General features: G+C 32.2%; 1 protein-coding gene across 3 annotated transcripts; it reads left to right on the forward strand.

The window, feature by feature from the left end:
• The first annotated feature begins 917 nt into the window (after nucleotides 1–917).
• Nucleotides 918–10,670, forward strand: LOC114269773 (cell number regulator 13). Of its 3 annotated transcripts, XM_028211130.2 has the most exons (7): nucleotides 918–1,425; nucleotides 6,046–6,389; nucleotides 6,458–6,570; nucleotides 6,698–6,769; nucleotides 9,205–9,311; nucleotides 10,011–10,104; nucleotides 10,203–10,670. In XM_028211130.2, the coding sequence occupies exons 1-7, from the start codon at nucleotides 1,045–1,047 to the stop codon at nucleotides 10,253–10,255; spliced, it is 1,164 nt and encodes a 387-aa protein (XP_028066931.2). In that variant the 5' UTR covers nucleotides 918–1,044; the 3' UTR covers nucleotides 10,256–10,670. The 3 variants fall into 3 exon arrangements, 2 of the variants coding, with proteins under 2 accessions (XP_028066931.2, XP_028066932.2); XR_003631731.2 differs by lacking the exon at nucleotides 6,458–6,570 and having other exon boundaries at nucleotides 964–1,425; nucleotides 9,159–9,311; XM_028211131.2 differs by lacking the exons at nucleotides 9,205–9,311; nucleotides 10,011–10,104; nucleotides 10,203–10,670 and adding an exon at nucleotides 8,997–9,052 and having other exon boundaries at nucleotides 933–1,425.
• The last annotated feature ends 3,137 nt before the right edge of the window (nucleotides 10,671–13,807 follow it).

The raw sequence follows: 13,807 nt of genomic DNA on the forward strand, positions 1-13,807 counted from the left end.
ATAATATAATTTAAATAAATTAATAAATTAATTTTTTTTACCTTTCCCGAGGAGGCCAAAAGTAGTCCAAAAACATACAGTGGAGCGCACCGACAACTCCATCACCACTGACAACATACATGACCCCCTGCTCCACTCCACTTCTCCGACCTCCAAACCAAACTCTAAAGAATGTCAAAAGTCTTAATTTTTCAAAAACGTCTAAGACTTTCTTGTTTTTTTTTCGCATCTCTTTTGACTCTCTCCCTCTTTTTTATTGGTTGATTTTTTTTTTATTATTTCTCTTATCTTTCAATCACCACTTGTCACATATGTGTGGAGTGGTAAGGGGGGTGATTAGAAGGGGTCTCCATCACTCCTCTAAATTTTTAGACAAATTATACTGACGCTTCCTAAAATTTATATTTATTGCAGTTTATCTTTCTATATTAAAAAAATTATATTGATTTTTTATTAATTTAATTTTATGTATGATGATTATTACGGTGAGGAGGAAAATTGTTATGAAATTTTAAATCTTAGGAGACAATCTGTAATGAAACTTTAAACCTCAAGGGCGATGCAATTTTCAAAAGGTGAGAGGAACTGTAATAAACATAAATCCAAGTGTCAATGTAATTTATCCTAAATTTTTTATTAAGGCCTCTTTTAGGAACATGATATTTTAGTAATTTTTTGATTTTTTTGTTAAAATATGAGGTAAAAAAATTAGTATATTTGGAGTGACTTTTTTATTTTTTACGAAAAGATATAAAAAAAATTAAAAAAAAAAAATCTTTAACTTTTTAATATATGTTATAGACTTTTTAATTTTTTTAATAATTTTTTAACTTTTTAACTAAAATATTAACTTGTCTAACTAGACCTAAATATGATATAAAATATATATAAGACTCATTGGTGTGAAATCTAGAGATAATTAATAAAAAATTTAATAATTTTTTTTCAACTCTTAAAGCAAAAGCAGTATTCAAAAAACAAAAAAAAAAGCAACTAAAATCACACAAACTAAACCCATTCTCTCTCTGTCTAGAGGGTGTTTTCATGGAAGACGTAGCACAGGTGGCGGGTGTGGACGCCTTGGGCCTGATCAACCTGATCGTGGCGGCGGCCCGAAACGCCACCACTCACCGGCACAATTGCGAGCACCTGGCTGCTCACGTGAGGATGGTCGGAAACTTGCTGGAGAAGCTGAAATCGACGGACCTGAGGACTTTTCCGGCCACTGGAGAGCCGTTGGATCTGCTGGAGGAGGTGCTGAGGAAGGCTCTCGATTTGGTGGAGAGTTGCAGAGAGAAGAGTTATCTCTACATGCTTGCCATGGGGTGGAGCGTAGTGTATCAGTTCCGTCGGGTTCAGAATCAGATCGATCGGTATTTGAAGCTTGTGCCGTTGATCTCGCTGGTCCATGAGTATAGGATGCAGGTATGTTCTGTGGAATCATTGTCCGTTGCTGAGGGTTTTCGATATCCGTTATTTTCCGAAAGTAAGGGCAATGTAGTGATTTTCAAATTTTGTCCGTTTGTATCAAATATAAATTAATTTTTACAATTATAATTTGTTGGTATATTATTATTATTATTAGTTTAAAATATTAAGGGTAAATTGGTGGCTTAACAGACGGATTGCCTTAGTACTTGAAAAATTATAATATCTCTTAATTGCTCTCCTAATGGTGAAATTATTTTTATTAATTAAAATAAAATTTTAATATCATTAATTGATTTAATAATTTATTAATAAAATGAGTTATTTATTATTATAAAATTAGGGACTTCAAGGATGATATGTAATTTTCATGTAATTTATCCAAAAATTAAAAATATATTAGAGACTTCAAATATTTTACCAAATGTTCTATTAAATATCTCACATGAGTCCCATACTCATATGACACATTTGGTTAACATTACTCTTAAAGAAAATTAAAATAAATTAAAGATTTGTTTGGTACAATTTTTAATAATTTATAATACTAAGTAATGGTAGGAATTAGGGCTGAGCATTGGGTTATCCGAACTGCATAACGCGTCCAACCCGAACCGATTCGCATATAAATGGGCGGTTTCACAGACACAATGCGGGTGGATGCGGTTTGGAATATGACATTATTGCGGGTTGTGGGTTTTACTCGCACCCACAAGAATCCGCCCGCATTTAGACTTTTTTTTTTTTTTTCTTCTTAAACTTGAACCATTGATTTTTTAGGTAAGTTTAGAATTTTGAATAATTTTACTTTAATTGTATTGGTGGGTAGTAAATGATTTTGATAATTTAGTTTAGAATTTTGAAAGATGTACTTGTGTTAGTTTATGATTTTATTTAAAAGTTTAGAATTTTGAATGATTTGCTTGTGTTAAGAATTGATTTTGTTATGTTTTTAATTTTATAAGTTTTAATTCATTAATTATTAATGTTGAGCATTTTAGAAAATGGGGAGAAAAGGGCTCAAAATAAATATTTATAAAACGGGGAAAAAAAAGAGGCCCAAAAATAAATTTTCAAAGGAAAAAGTCCAATCCACAAACCGCCCACACATCTATGAATCCTATCCGCACAAACCCCAACCCGTACTGTGAGCAGTTGCGGGTTCAATTTTTCCCAAACCATTGATATGCTGGCAGGTCCAAACGGCAAATTGAACCATCCAAAATCGAACCATGAGCAACCCTAGGAGAAACCGCATTTGACCTCGAAATACACATCATTGAGAGGATTACGTAATTGAATATGTGACAAATATTATGGATGAAATTGTGAGAAATTTTATGAGTCACAAATATTTTTCATAAAAAAATTAACAAGGATTCAACTTTCTCTAGTCCAATGTGAAAAATCTAAAAAACTGAAGATATTGATTTGTGATTATGTTTTAATTTTAAATGACGAATAACAATCTCAATTAAACAATCAAAAACAAATCGACACAACGATTTAACGTGGAAAAATCACAATTGGAGTGTCTTCAATTGTGATAAAAAAATTAAGGGTCAAAGTCACAAAACAATCTATTAAGAAGATAAAAAAGAATTACACAAGTGTACTTTCAATTATCTAGCGAATCCACGTTCGAATTGAACCGATCCCAATATGCCTCTTCTAACACCATCTTCACCTTGGAATTGTCTTGTCTAACGTTGAATCCACAACGCTGATGTCGAATCCACGACGATGAGTCACTCCGGAATCTACCAAAACTTCAGGCTCAAGTTCCCCAGAATCCACCGAAAAACAACTCTATCTTTTGTGAATAAAACAGTAATAACAACTCTTGATGTTCGACAATCTAAAGTCCGTTGATTAATCGATCACTTTCTATACACCAAGGAAACTCATATAAAATAGCCTTTAATATAAAACATTTTAGGTATGTTTAGTTTGGTTTTGAGAGAGTAGTTTTTAAAAATTGTTTTGGGGAGAGTTTAGAAATTTTTTTGGTTTGTTTGGTTGTGTATTTTGAAAGTAATTTTGGAGTTTGGGAGTTTGAAATGATTTGGTATTTTATTGTAATTTAGTAGATGTGTGTGAGAGAAAAAGTGATTGATTGATGTGTAAGAGAGATAAAGTGATTTTGGAAAAATTACAAACCAAACAAGTTTTTTAATTTTTTTTTTCCAAAATCACTTTACAAACCCAAACCAAACATACCTTTTGTTTTTTCTTCCTCTCAGATAATTTGGGCGACTTGAAACCTAAAAACAGTGAACATCGCACTTTATAGAAAACAAGATCGTGCAAACTGTTCGAGCGCACATTTTACCGCTCGAGCGGTGTGACTAAAGGCAGTGCGACTAAAGGTAGTGCGAAACATATAAGCTGACAGCTCGAGTGCAACTTTCATCGCTCGAGCGGTAAAATTTTTTTCCCAGAAGTTCAGGCGTTCTGTAAAAATACTGAATGATTATTTTCTTTGCTCGAGCTCACAAATAATTGTTCGAGCGGTCAAACAATTTTGACTGCATTTTGCTTTTTGCTTCGGGAGTGCTGCCTCCTGACCTCGCCAGGGCGCTGCCCCCTGGACCCCCGCGAACTGACTTGGCAGCTCGATCTTTGACATAGTCAGCGAAGTGACAAACATGAAAGGATTAAGATCACAAACTCCTTTGCATAGTCACAATTCGAATTGGATTCGCATCTACATAAAATATCGAATAAAATTACAATTGAAAAGAATTTTCTTAAATGGGATTGTTAATTATAAAAACCTAACACAATGTTTGGAGTAGTTTGTTCATAGAATAAAATTTTCACATTGTTACACATTTTTTTATTGGTGGATGAGTGGAGTGGTCCTACTTTTCACGTCACAATGGACTGATCACTGAAGTGTGATGTTCACCCACTTTTGTGCGAACAAGTTTGCGTGGATCATTATGGGCTAATTTCAAATTTATTGATCTGACTCATTCAAATTTTAGTAGTTTTTTGAAAAAAAAATTAAATTGATTAAAAATCATCAACTATATGTTTCAATTACTTTGTTTTAAAAAATTGGTGTACTATTCTTGTAATTATATTTACCGTTTATTATTATTTTAAATGAATGATCTACTTTTTTTTTTCTTCACAAAATAGTGGTTAGTAGGTTAGTTGTTAGGTTACAACACATGCTAACGTCTCCCCATAAACCTGACACCTCACTTACCTTCCTCTCTATGATCGCTTGAGCAGTTGTCCCAAGTCAAATCAATGATCTACTTAAAAGTACTAAAACTTGATCGGTTCGAATCAACAAAATGAACATAAGATAGGTCCATAATGAACAAAACTGGACTCTTCAATCCAAACAGTGGATAGGAGGGAAGCCGCATCTTTTAGTTACATAGATTGTTACCTAGTTTTCTCACAATGTTTATTTGGTTGAATATATTGTTGATTTTTCTTTTGTTGCAAATATTTAAATTATCTTCAAAAATCTTTTTACACTAGCAATTAAAACAAAATAGATGAGGCACTTTTTCCAAACATATTTAATGATTTCAAGTGAGTTAAAAATAGATATAAATTGTAACCAAAGAAATCTCAATTTTGTTAGTTTTTCAAATAAATTTAAGAAGTTATAATTTAAAATTACAACCAAACATTATTAGACCACTTTTTTAAACAAATAAGGTAAGTAAAGTGATGCCAAATGGGCCTATGATGTGGCGAGTTACTAATTGCGAACACATTAAATTTTCGGATAAACTATCAATAGGTCTTAATAGTTGAACTTAATTTCCATCACGTCCTATTGAAAATAAGTCTTAATAAAATCGTCGCTAAAAATAATTTTTTGTAACAATTTTTTACATATGTCGCTAAAAATTGACAATTAATGACTTTTTTTGTTACGATGTTAATAAATTGTCGCTAAAACTTACAATTAATGACATTTTTCATGACGAATTTTTCAAACTGTCGCTGAAAGTTAAAAATTAGTGACTTTTTTTTTTGAACTGTCGCTAAAACTTATAATTAATGTCACTTTTTGTGACAAAATTTTCAAATTATTGCTGAAAATTAACCATTACTGACGTTTTTTAATAGCGTTTGATAAAAAATGCCATTAATTATCATAGGATCGATTGGACAATAAGTCCACCTATTAGGACCTATACGTAAATATCCCTTAATTTTAAGTTTACTCATAAAAAATTAAAATTTTATTCTTGAGTACAATTGCTATTAAGGACAAAATCCCCAAAAATTCAAATAAATAAATAAATCATCTAAGTGCACCCCATATCCTCTGCCACCACCTTCCACCATCTTCCCATGGAGAAACTTTGGGCTGCATAAATCCAAACACATCTTGCCAGGGAGAGAGAGACTCAAAGAAGAAGTGATATGGTGGGGGAATTTTGTGTTAATTTTACCTCGAAGTGTTGGAACATGAGCATAGGAATTTAGTTTAACTTGATCTCTGTTGATTCTAGACTAAGAGAATTAAATTTAATGCCCCTGCAAAAAGTTAGTCGTGAACTTCAGTAAAAATGGCTTTTGTCCCATGATGAAGTTCTGTTAGCTTGAACACAATTTCTTATATACTGCTTTTGACATCAGAATTTGAAGGACAGCTTGGAAGCCATTGAAGAGGACCATAGAGAATACACCCTCGATGAAGACGATATGGAGGCCCAGGGAGTTATATTAAAAAAAGATTTCACTAAGAAAGATGCAAACATATTAGAGAATTCTCTGTCTCGTAGATATCCTGAGCTTGAATTCCACGAGGCTCTTCAGGAGGAGAAGGAGAAGTTGCATGTTGAGTTGCATCGGTCCATAGTGAAAAATGACCCGAAGCAATGCCAAGTAATTGAACACCTTATTGAAGTTACAGAAAATGTTGTTAATGTGCCAACAGGAAAGAAGCTTTCCCTGGATGTATTGACTTATTCAGGATCCGGGTAAGTGTTGATTCACTGTTTAAGGTTTGTTAGGATTTATTATCGCATTAAATGGTTTTATGTTGTAGGTATGGAACAACCACAAAATCCAGTGATGGGGCTAATGATTTAAAACCTAAAAATCAAGTTAAATCTGAGTGGCAAACCGATCTCTTTGACTGTTGCAGTGAGCCTTGTCTAAGTCAGTTCCAAAAATCCTAATTCTTTCGAACATTTTTAGTTTTGTTTGTTTGATATAGTAGTTGTCTAGACTATTATAAATATTCATTTCTGTTAATTTTGTTATTTATTTATTTATTTTTGAACAGGTTTGAAGGCCTGCATCTATCCCTGTGGAATATTTTCACGCATAGCTCATGTGTCCTCGAAAGGAAATACATGTAAGCTTTCCAGTGTTTAATTGCATTGATCTCAAGTAACAACCTAGTTGATATGATCATGGTTATTATAATGAGAAAAATTAAGTGCATAGAAATGGTTCACAAAATCAATCACAGGTGTCTGTGATTGATTTTGTGACCTGTGATTGATTTTGTGAACCAATTTTGTGTTTGTAGCAAAACTTTATTAAAATCTTACGATTCACAATTTGATTCATACAGCTGAATTTTAAATAAAGTGAATTTACTATTTATGATTCACTACTTGAGAGAACAACTCACAATTCAATTTGCGGTTTGACAACAATGGATAAGATATGCGACTTGCCGAGCATTTATCCAGCCTCAACAATGTTCAGAACAAAGCTGCCATTTGGTTATATTAGCTATCATACTCATAACGCATAACGCTAAAGCAATTTCCTCAACAAAGCCTAATTAAGAATACTCAAGGGTTGTTTGGTTTAGTTTTCAAATCAAGTTTTGAGATTTCAAAACTCAAAATTTGTTTGGTTTACAATTTTCTCAAAACTGTTTTCAATCAATTTTTCTATCTCTCTCATTCTTTCACATCCTACATATCAATCAACCAATCACTTTTTTTTTTTTTCTCTCTCTCTCTCTCTCCCCTCTCTCATTCTCTCACTTTTTCTCTCTCCTCTCTCATTCTCTCACATTCTACATATCAATCAATCATTTTTTCTCTCACACCCATCTATTCAACTACAAAAACTACAAATCATCCAAAACTACAAAAGGTCAACTACAAAATTATTTTTAAAATATACAACCAAACAAAATTTCAAATTTTGAAAGCTCTTTTCAAAAACTTATCTTTGAATGCCCAGTTTTGAAAGATAGTCTGGACTATGTATGCTCCATTTCATGTGCTTAGATTCTGTTAGGTTTTTGTAATTGACAAACAATCCCGTTTGACAAAACTTCTTTTAGTTGTAATTTTATTCGTTCTTCTGTTTTGCAAGACTGTAAGTGTTTAGATGCGAATCCAACCCAAGTTGTGTCTGTGTAGAGAAGTTTGTGCTAACATTTCGTATCTTGAGCATCCTCGTTTGCCACTTTGCTAACTATGTATGGGGTCCAAGGGACAGCTCCACCTGGTGAGTCCGGGGGCGAGGTCAAGGGGCAGCGCTCTGAAGCCAACGTTGTTTGTGCGCTTGAGCGGTGAAGTGGTACATCCAGTATTTTAGCCTGCATTCAGAACTTTTGGAAAACTTGTTTTACTGCTCAAGAAGTTGCGTTCAAGCGGTTGGCCTATATCTTTTGCATCGCCTTTACTCACACCGCTCGAGTAGTAAATTGTGTGCTCGAACGGTCATCGTGACTTTGTTTAGTGTAAAGCGCGTCATTTGCTGCTTTTAGGCGTCCAAATTCTTAGAGAAGAGTAAAATACAAAGGCTAGGCTTGGTTTGCTTTTCAGAAAAAATTTTGGGAAAAATTCTCTACAAACAAATTTTTAAGAGTAATCAAACCAAACAAATTTTTTCAAAAAAAATCTCAAAATTTTGTTTAGTTACTTACTTTTCAAAATCACATACTCTCTCATACACATCAAATCAATCACTTTTTTTAAAACTCTCTCCCCAAAACAATTTTCCAAAATCATTTCTGAAAAAAGGCAAATCAAACAAGTTTTCGTACTTTTATCTAAAAAACTACTCTACAAACACAAACCAAAAACACCCAAAGTGTTCTACATTGGAGGGTGTTTTTTTATGAATTTCCTTGATGTATAGAAGGTGATCAATTAATCAACGAACTACATATTGATAAACATCAAGGGTTGATTTTGTTTGTTTATTCATATAAAGAGAGGTGTTATTTGGTAGATTCTGGGGAACTTGGGGCCTAAAACTTTGGAGGATTCCGGAGTGGCTTGTCATGGATTCAACATTGGACAAAGTAGTTCCGAGGTGAAGACGGTAGTGGAAGAGGCATATCGGGTTTGGTTCAATTTCGGTCTGAATTCGCTAAGTAATTGAGAGTACTTATATGTAATTCTTTTTTTGTCTTCTTAGTGGATTGTTTTGTGGCTTTGGCCAGTGATTTTTTTTATTACAATTGGAGGTGCTCCAATTGTGATTTTTTTCACGTGAAATTGTTGTGCCGATTTGTCATTGATTGTTTGATTAAGATTGTTATTCACTATTTTAAATTTGAAACATAACCATAAATCAATATCTTGAGGGCATTTAGTTTTATTTTTCAGATTCATCGATGTTAACAATAATAAGATGGTACTCCTACTGAAACCACATATGTTATTAGTAATTTAGTACTATTCGGGATTTATTTAAGACACGATGGTTCATTTTTATTCTTTCTCATGCACCAAAAATAATAGTTTTGATAAATGTTTTACCTTCAACAGTGGAGGACTGCTAATTCTGACTACCCACACTTATTTGGAAGTGCAGCTCGTGAACGCGCATGCAATGATCTTATGGCATACTCCCTATGCTGTTGTTGTTGCTGTTACACTTGTTGTGTTAGAAGGAAGCTGCGCAAACTTTTTAACATTGAGGTATTTTCTTCCCAAACAGAACAACTCTCAAATACTAGTTCTTGGTATAGGAACAATCAAATTTTCCCATAATGGGAAATTACAGAACTGTGAAGTGTGAATGTCATAAGAAACAATCATCAGGGTTCTCTTAGAAATTCTTATTCATCCTTCAAACTTTACTTTCTACTTCAAATAACTCCTTTTTTCAATGGTGATGAGTGTGGGGTAAAAAATATAGAATTTCCTTCAATCCTGTTCAAATGGCAGTCATGTTTGATGCTTCTTAATGATCTATCTATATAATTTGGGATTTATTTGCACAATGCCACTTCTGTCTAACCCCTTTTATGCTCTCAAAACTTTAAATCTCATATATAACATTGACATCATGTCTACATGACCGTGTTTGGTGCAGTTTATTAGAGTTGCTTTTTTTTTTTTTTTTAGAGAACATGTGCCCGACTGTTTTGTGCAGATTTGGCCGATAGTTTATAAGGTACAAATAACTTACATGAGGTATAAAATAAAAAATAAAAAAATTGATTATCTAAAAGCAAGGGAAGACGTACTTTTAGCTTATGCTTTACGATTATCAACTTTCAGCTTGAAAAGGGCTGCACCAAAGAGGCCCATAATCTTGGTGGAATTGGTTCTCCTTGGAAAAAGAGGAATCATACAACAAAATTACATCAAGTTCTAACTCTGTTTTGTATGCAGGGAGGTGCATGCGATGACTTCTTAACTCATCTTATGTGTTGTTGCTGTGCAATGGTCCAGGAATGGCGTGAGCTTGAAATGAGGGGCTTTGAAGGTCCGTGTAATCAACAGGGTCATAATAATTCTCCAAATTATTGTTGTGGTCGGGTTCTGCTCTTCTCGTCTGTGCTAAACTAAAAGCTCTTTGTGCAGGTTACCCAGGAAGAAATATGATTCCACCACCATACCAATATATGAAGCCTTAAAAAGTGCCTTGTCAATGTAGTGAGTTCAAGACTTAAAGTTCATTGCCTACTCTTGTATGTTGATCTTCTTTTGTGCATTCCTTGTATCTATTCTGTTCACAATTTAAATATGTATACAGTAAATATAATCATGCTAGAGAGAGAGAGAGAGGAATCAAATAGTAGTGTAAATCAAGAAATTTAGGTTTGTGAATACAAATTGTAGACTATATATACAAGAAGCAAAACGGTGAGTACCACTTGGTGTTCTATTAGGATGCTTGCCTTGGGCTTCTCTTTAAGTTCAAAACTTGACAGACCTGTGGGATGCACTATGGTTCCTGTTTAGTTTATCCGAACTGTTCATTTTCTACGACTCTCCGTGTATCTCATTCATGAAAAAATTAAGTCAATACGATAATTGTAACTTTTGATTTTTTTTTGTGTTTATTTATTTATTTATTTTTAAAAACTTACTTCTCATCTTTTTCTCTTTTTTTTTTCAAGATTGATGTGATCAAATGAAAATATTACGATTATTATACCAATTTAATTTTTTTTTTCATTTTTTTTTCATGACAACGTTACAAACAGATTTGAACATATAATTTATTTAAGTGGATTCTATGTGAGCTTTATATAAACGGATTTTTACCAGCCGGTTCTAATAATTGAATTTATTACCTATTAGGTCATAAGTTTCTATCTCAGGCACTAAGAAGTCCTGGTATATTTTTTTATTTCGATTTTGCCCTTACTACCAGCTGGTAAAAATCCCTATTTAAATCATCTAAAACACTTTTTAAATCTTTAATTGTTTATAATATTTATTACTCATTAATTTTTTCAATTTGTATTAACTTCTCGATCATTTTTTCAAAACTCTTCTTTTTTCTCATTTCTTTCTCTCTAGAAAATGCCACCATTGTAGCTATGGCCATGGCCATCCACCCGCCCGCAACCACCATCGTCGTCCGTCACTAACCACTACCACCTCCATAGGTCACCACCGCTGACTTCGCCGGCCGCTACCACCATCATTGTTCACCAACTATCTCCACCGTCGCTAATTTATACTTCACCATCTCCGATCAACCGCCAATGTTTACTAACCACCTCTGCCATCGCCGATCTATACTACGCAGTCGCCAATCTATACTCCAACGTCTTAGATTTACACCGACTTAGTTGTTTCTATGGTGAAATCAACTTCAAACAACTACAAGCAACATTGATTCTCCAGATCTCATCTCTCTCTTCCTCACTCCCTTTCTCTCTTTTTATTTCCCTTAAACCAAATCTACTGCATCAGTGATATTATCACTGATATATTTTTTTTGAATCTTGTGTTGATTTGTGACAAAGATGACGAGTTTTTTTTTTTTTTTTTGTAATCTTTTAACAAACAACTAGTGAGAAATTTATCAATGAATGAGTTTATCACTGAATATGTTTTTGAATCTTGTGTTAATTTGTAACGATGATGGTGAGATATTCTTTTTGTAATTTTTTAACAAACAGTCAATGATAAATTTATTACTGAATGTGTCTATCAGTGATAAATTTATCATTGAGTATGTCTTTGAATTTTATATTGATTTGTGATTATGAAGACTAAATTTATCGCTGAATATAATTCCTTATCCCCCACCTTCATTTTCTTCATCCATATTTTTCTCTTTTTCTCTTGTTGCCAGCATCGCAGTATTGACATGGTGGACATGAAAAATAGCCAAAAAAAAATATTGTCAAGGGTTGGAAGTGGTCTTCGGTGGTCGGTTGAGAGAAAGAGAGAGAGAGAGAGAGAGAGCGTGTGGAATGATTGAGTGATTTCTACGTGTGGGTTGAATGTTAAGGGTATAATGGGAAGATGTGCTAAATTATTTTGGGTCAGGACCTCATGGAAATTAAATCAGGTTTAAAGGACTGACCCGTAACTCTCCCTTATATGAATGATCCACATCTATTTAGGGCTCTTTTGAGAAGTGAGTTAGTAGTCACTTTCTAGTTTTTAACTTATTTTTAGTCACATTATCTCTTATATTTTTTATACATTAAAAAAAAATAAAAAAAATTAACTTTTAATCATCTGTTTAAATCCTTAAAACATGACCATGCACATCTTTTGGACATGGACATGGCCATGTCATTATCACATGTGGCAATTATAACTTGAGACATATTCAAAACTTTTTCTTGTTCAAGGACAAAAGGGATAAAAATGATTTGGACCTAGTAGTTGTTAGGAAGCAGTCATTTTCTTTGTTTTGACTTTTAACTGATTCAAAATTAATAAGATTTTTAGTATACTATAATTCTAATAAAAGGGTTCCAAACCATTAATAGAATTAGGGATTGTTTGGAGTATCTTAAATAAATATATTTTTTATTTTTTTAGACTAAAAAATTAAAGAAAAAAATATGGATGTTTGGGTTAATTTTTTGACTTTTTATGAAAAAATGTGTATTAAAAAATTGTATAAATTAGTGTGTAGAGGAAAATTAAGATTGAGAGTTGTGCAGCCGTAATTTTTTACTTTTGGTAAAGAGTGATAATTTTTTAACTTTTTGAGTAACTTTTTAATTTTTTGACTTTTTATGGACTTGCCAAATTTAACCTTAGACCATCATTGGCAAACCGTGTAATATGAGTTTGATTTTATAGTTAAGATAAAAATAATAATAATAATAAAAAATAAAAATAAAAAATTTGAACAGTTGGTTTTTGTTATAAAATTTTGAGTAACAAAAAAAAAAACTTATACTACAAGTTAAGAAATTAGACAAATGGTTAAAATTAAAGTAAAAGTTTAGAATTTAAATTGATAAAATTAAAAATATGATATTTAATTTGTTACAATAGTTTAATTTTGGAGGGATTTTTTTTTTTTTGGTTGTAATTATCCAAAAAATTATTATTACCAAATTAATCTATCCATGTTATTGTTAGCAAAATTTTTGTTAGGCTTAGATCAATAGAGCCTTAATCAAAATTTCGCCAAACAATACAATGATCAAGTAATTGTGTTGAGATTCTATGACTTGAAATTTCAAGGACTTCCTTAGAGTAAAAATAATAGCAATATGAACAAGAACAAGAAAAAGAGAAAGAGAAAAGAAGAAGATGTAAATGATTGAATGAACAATTAAATACAAGTAAAGTACATTAAGATTACTCCTATCTAAATTTAAGATTATTCCTATCTAAATTTAAACTACTCCTATGTAGATTAGATCTACACTTAGGATAGACAAGAAATAGAAATCAAGTCATATATTGATTTGTTAGTGATCCTTTACAATAGAGCCATGAATGACAGTTTATACAAAAAAAAATATAGGAAAAAATTTCTATCAACCATCATCTAACTACCCATATAAATTCTATTTTCTTATATTTTCACTTGTCCTCTATCCCTTAAATCTTTAAAACTTGACTTAACTTCTCTTAACTTCTAAGATTTTTCTTGTATAATAATAATAATAATAATAATAATAATAAGTAATAAAAAGTTTAAATCTATTTATAATCGACGGAAATTTTATTTATGATATAAATAATTATAAATAATA

This window comes from Camellia sinensis, chromosome 1 (genome assembly GCF_055761805.1).
Source record: "Camellia sinensis isolate YWXY chromosome 1, ASM5576180v1, whole genome shotgun sequence".
NCBI lineage: Eukaryota > Viridiplantae > Streptophyta > Magnoliopsida > Ericales > Theaceae > Camellia > Camellia sinensis.

Coding starts and splice junctions, on each gene's coding strand:
- LOC114269773 (XM_028211130.2), top strand. CDS start 1,045: ATGGAAGACGTAGCACAGGTGGCGGGTGTGGACGCCTTGGGCCTGATC. Junction 6,390..6,457: donor TTGACTTATTCAGGATCCGG/GTAAGTGTTGAT, acceptor TTTATGTTGTAG/GTATGGAACAACCACAAAAT. Junction 10,105..10,202: donor TGAAATGAGGGGCTTTGAAG/GTCCGTGTAATC, acceptor CTCTTTGTGCAG/GTTACCCAGGAAGAAATATG.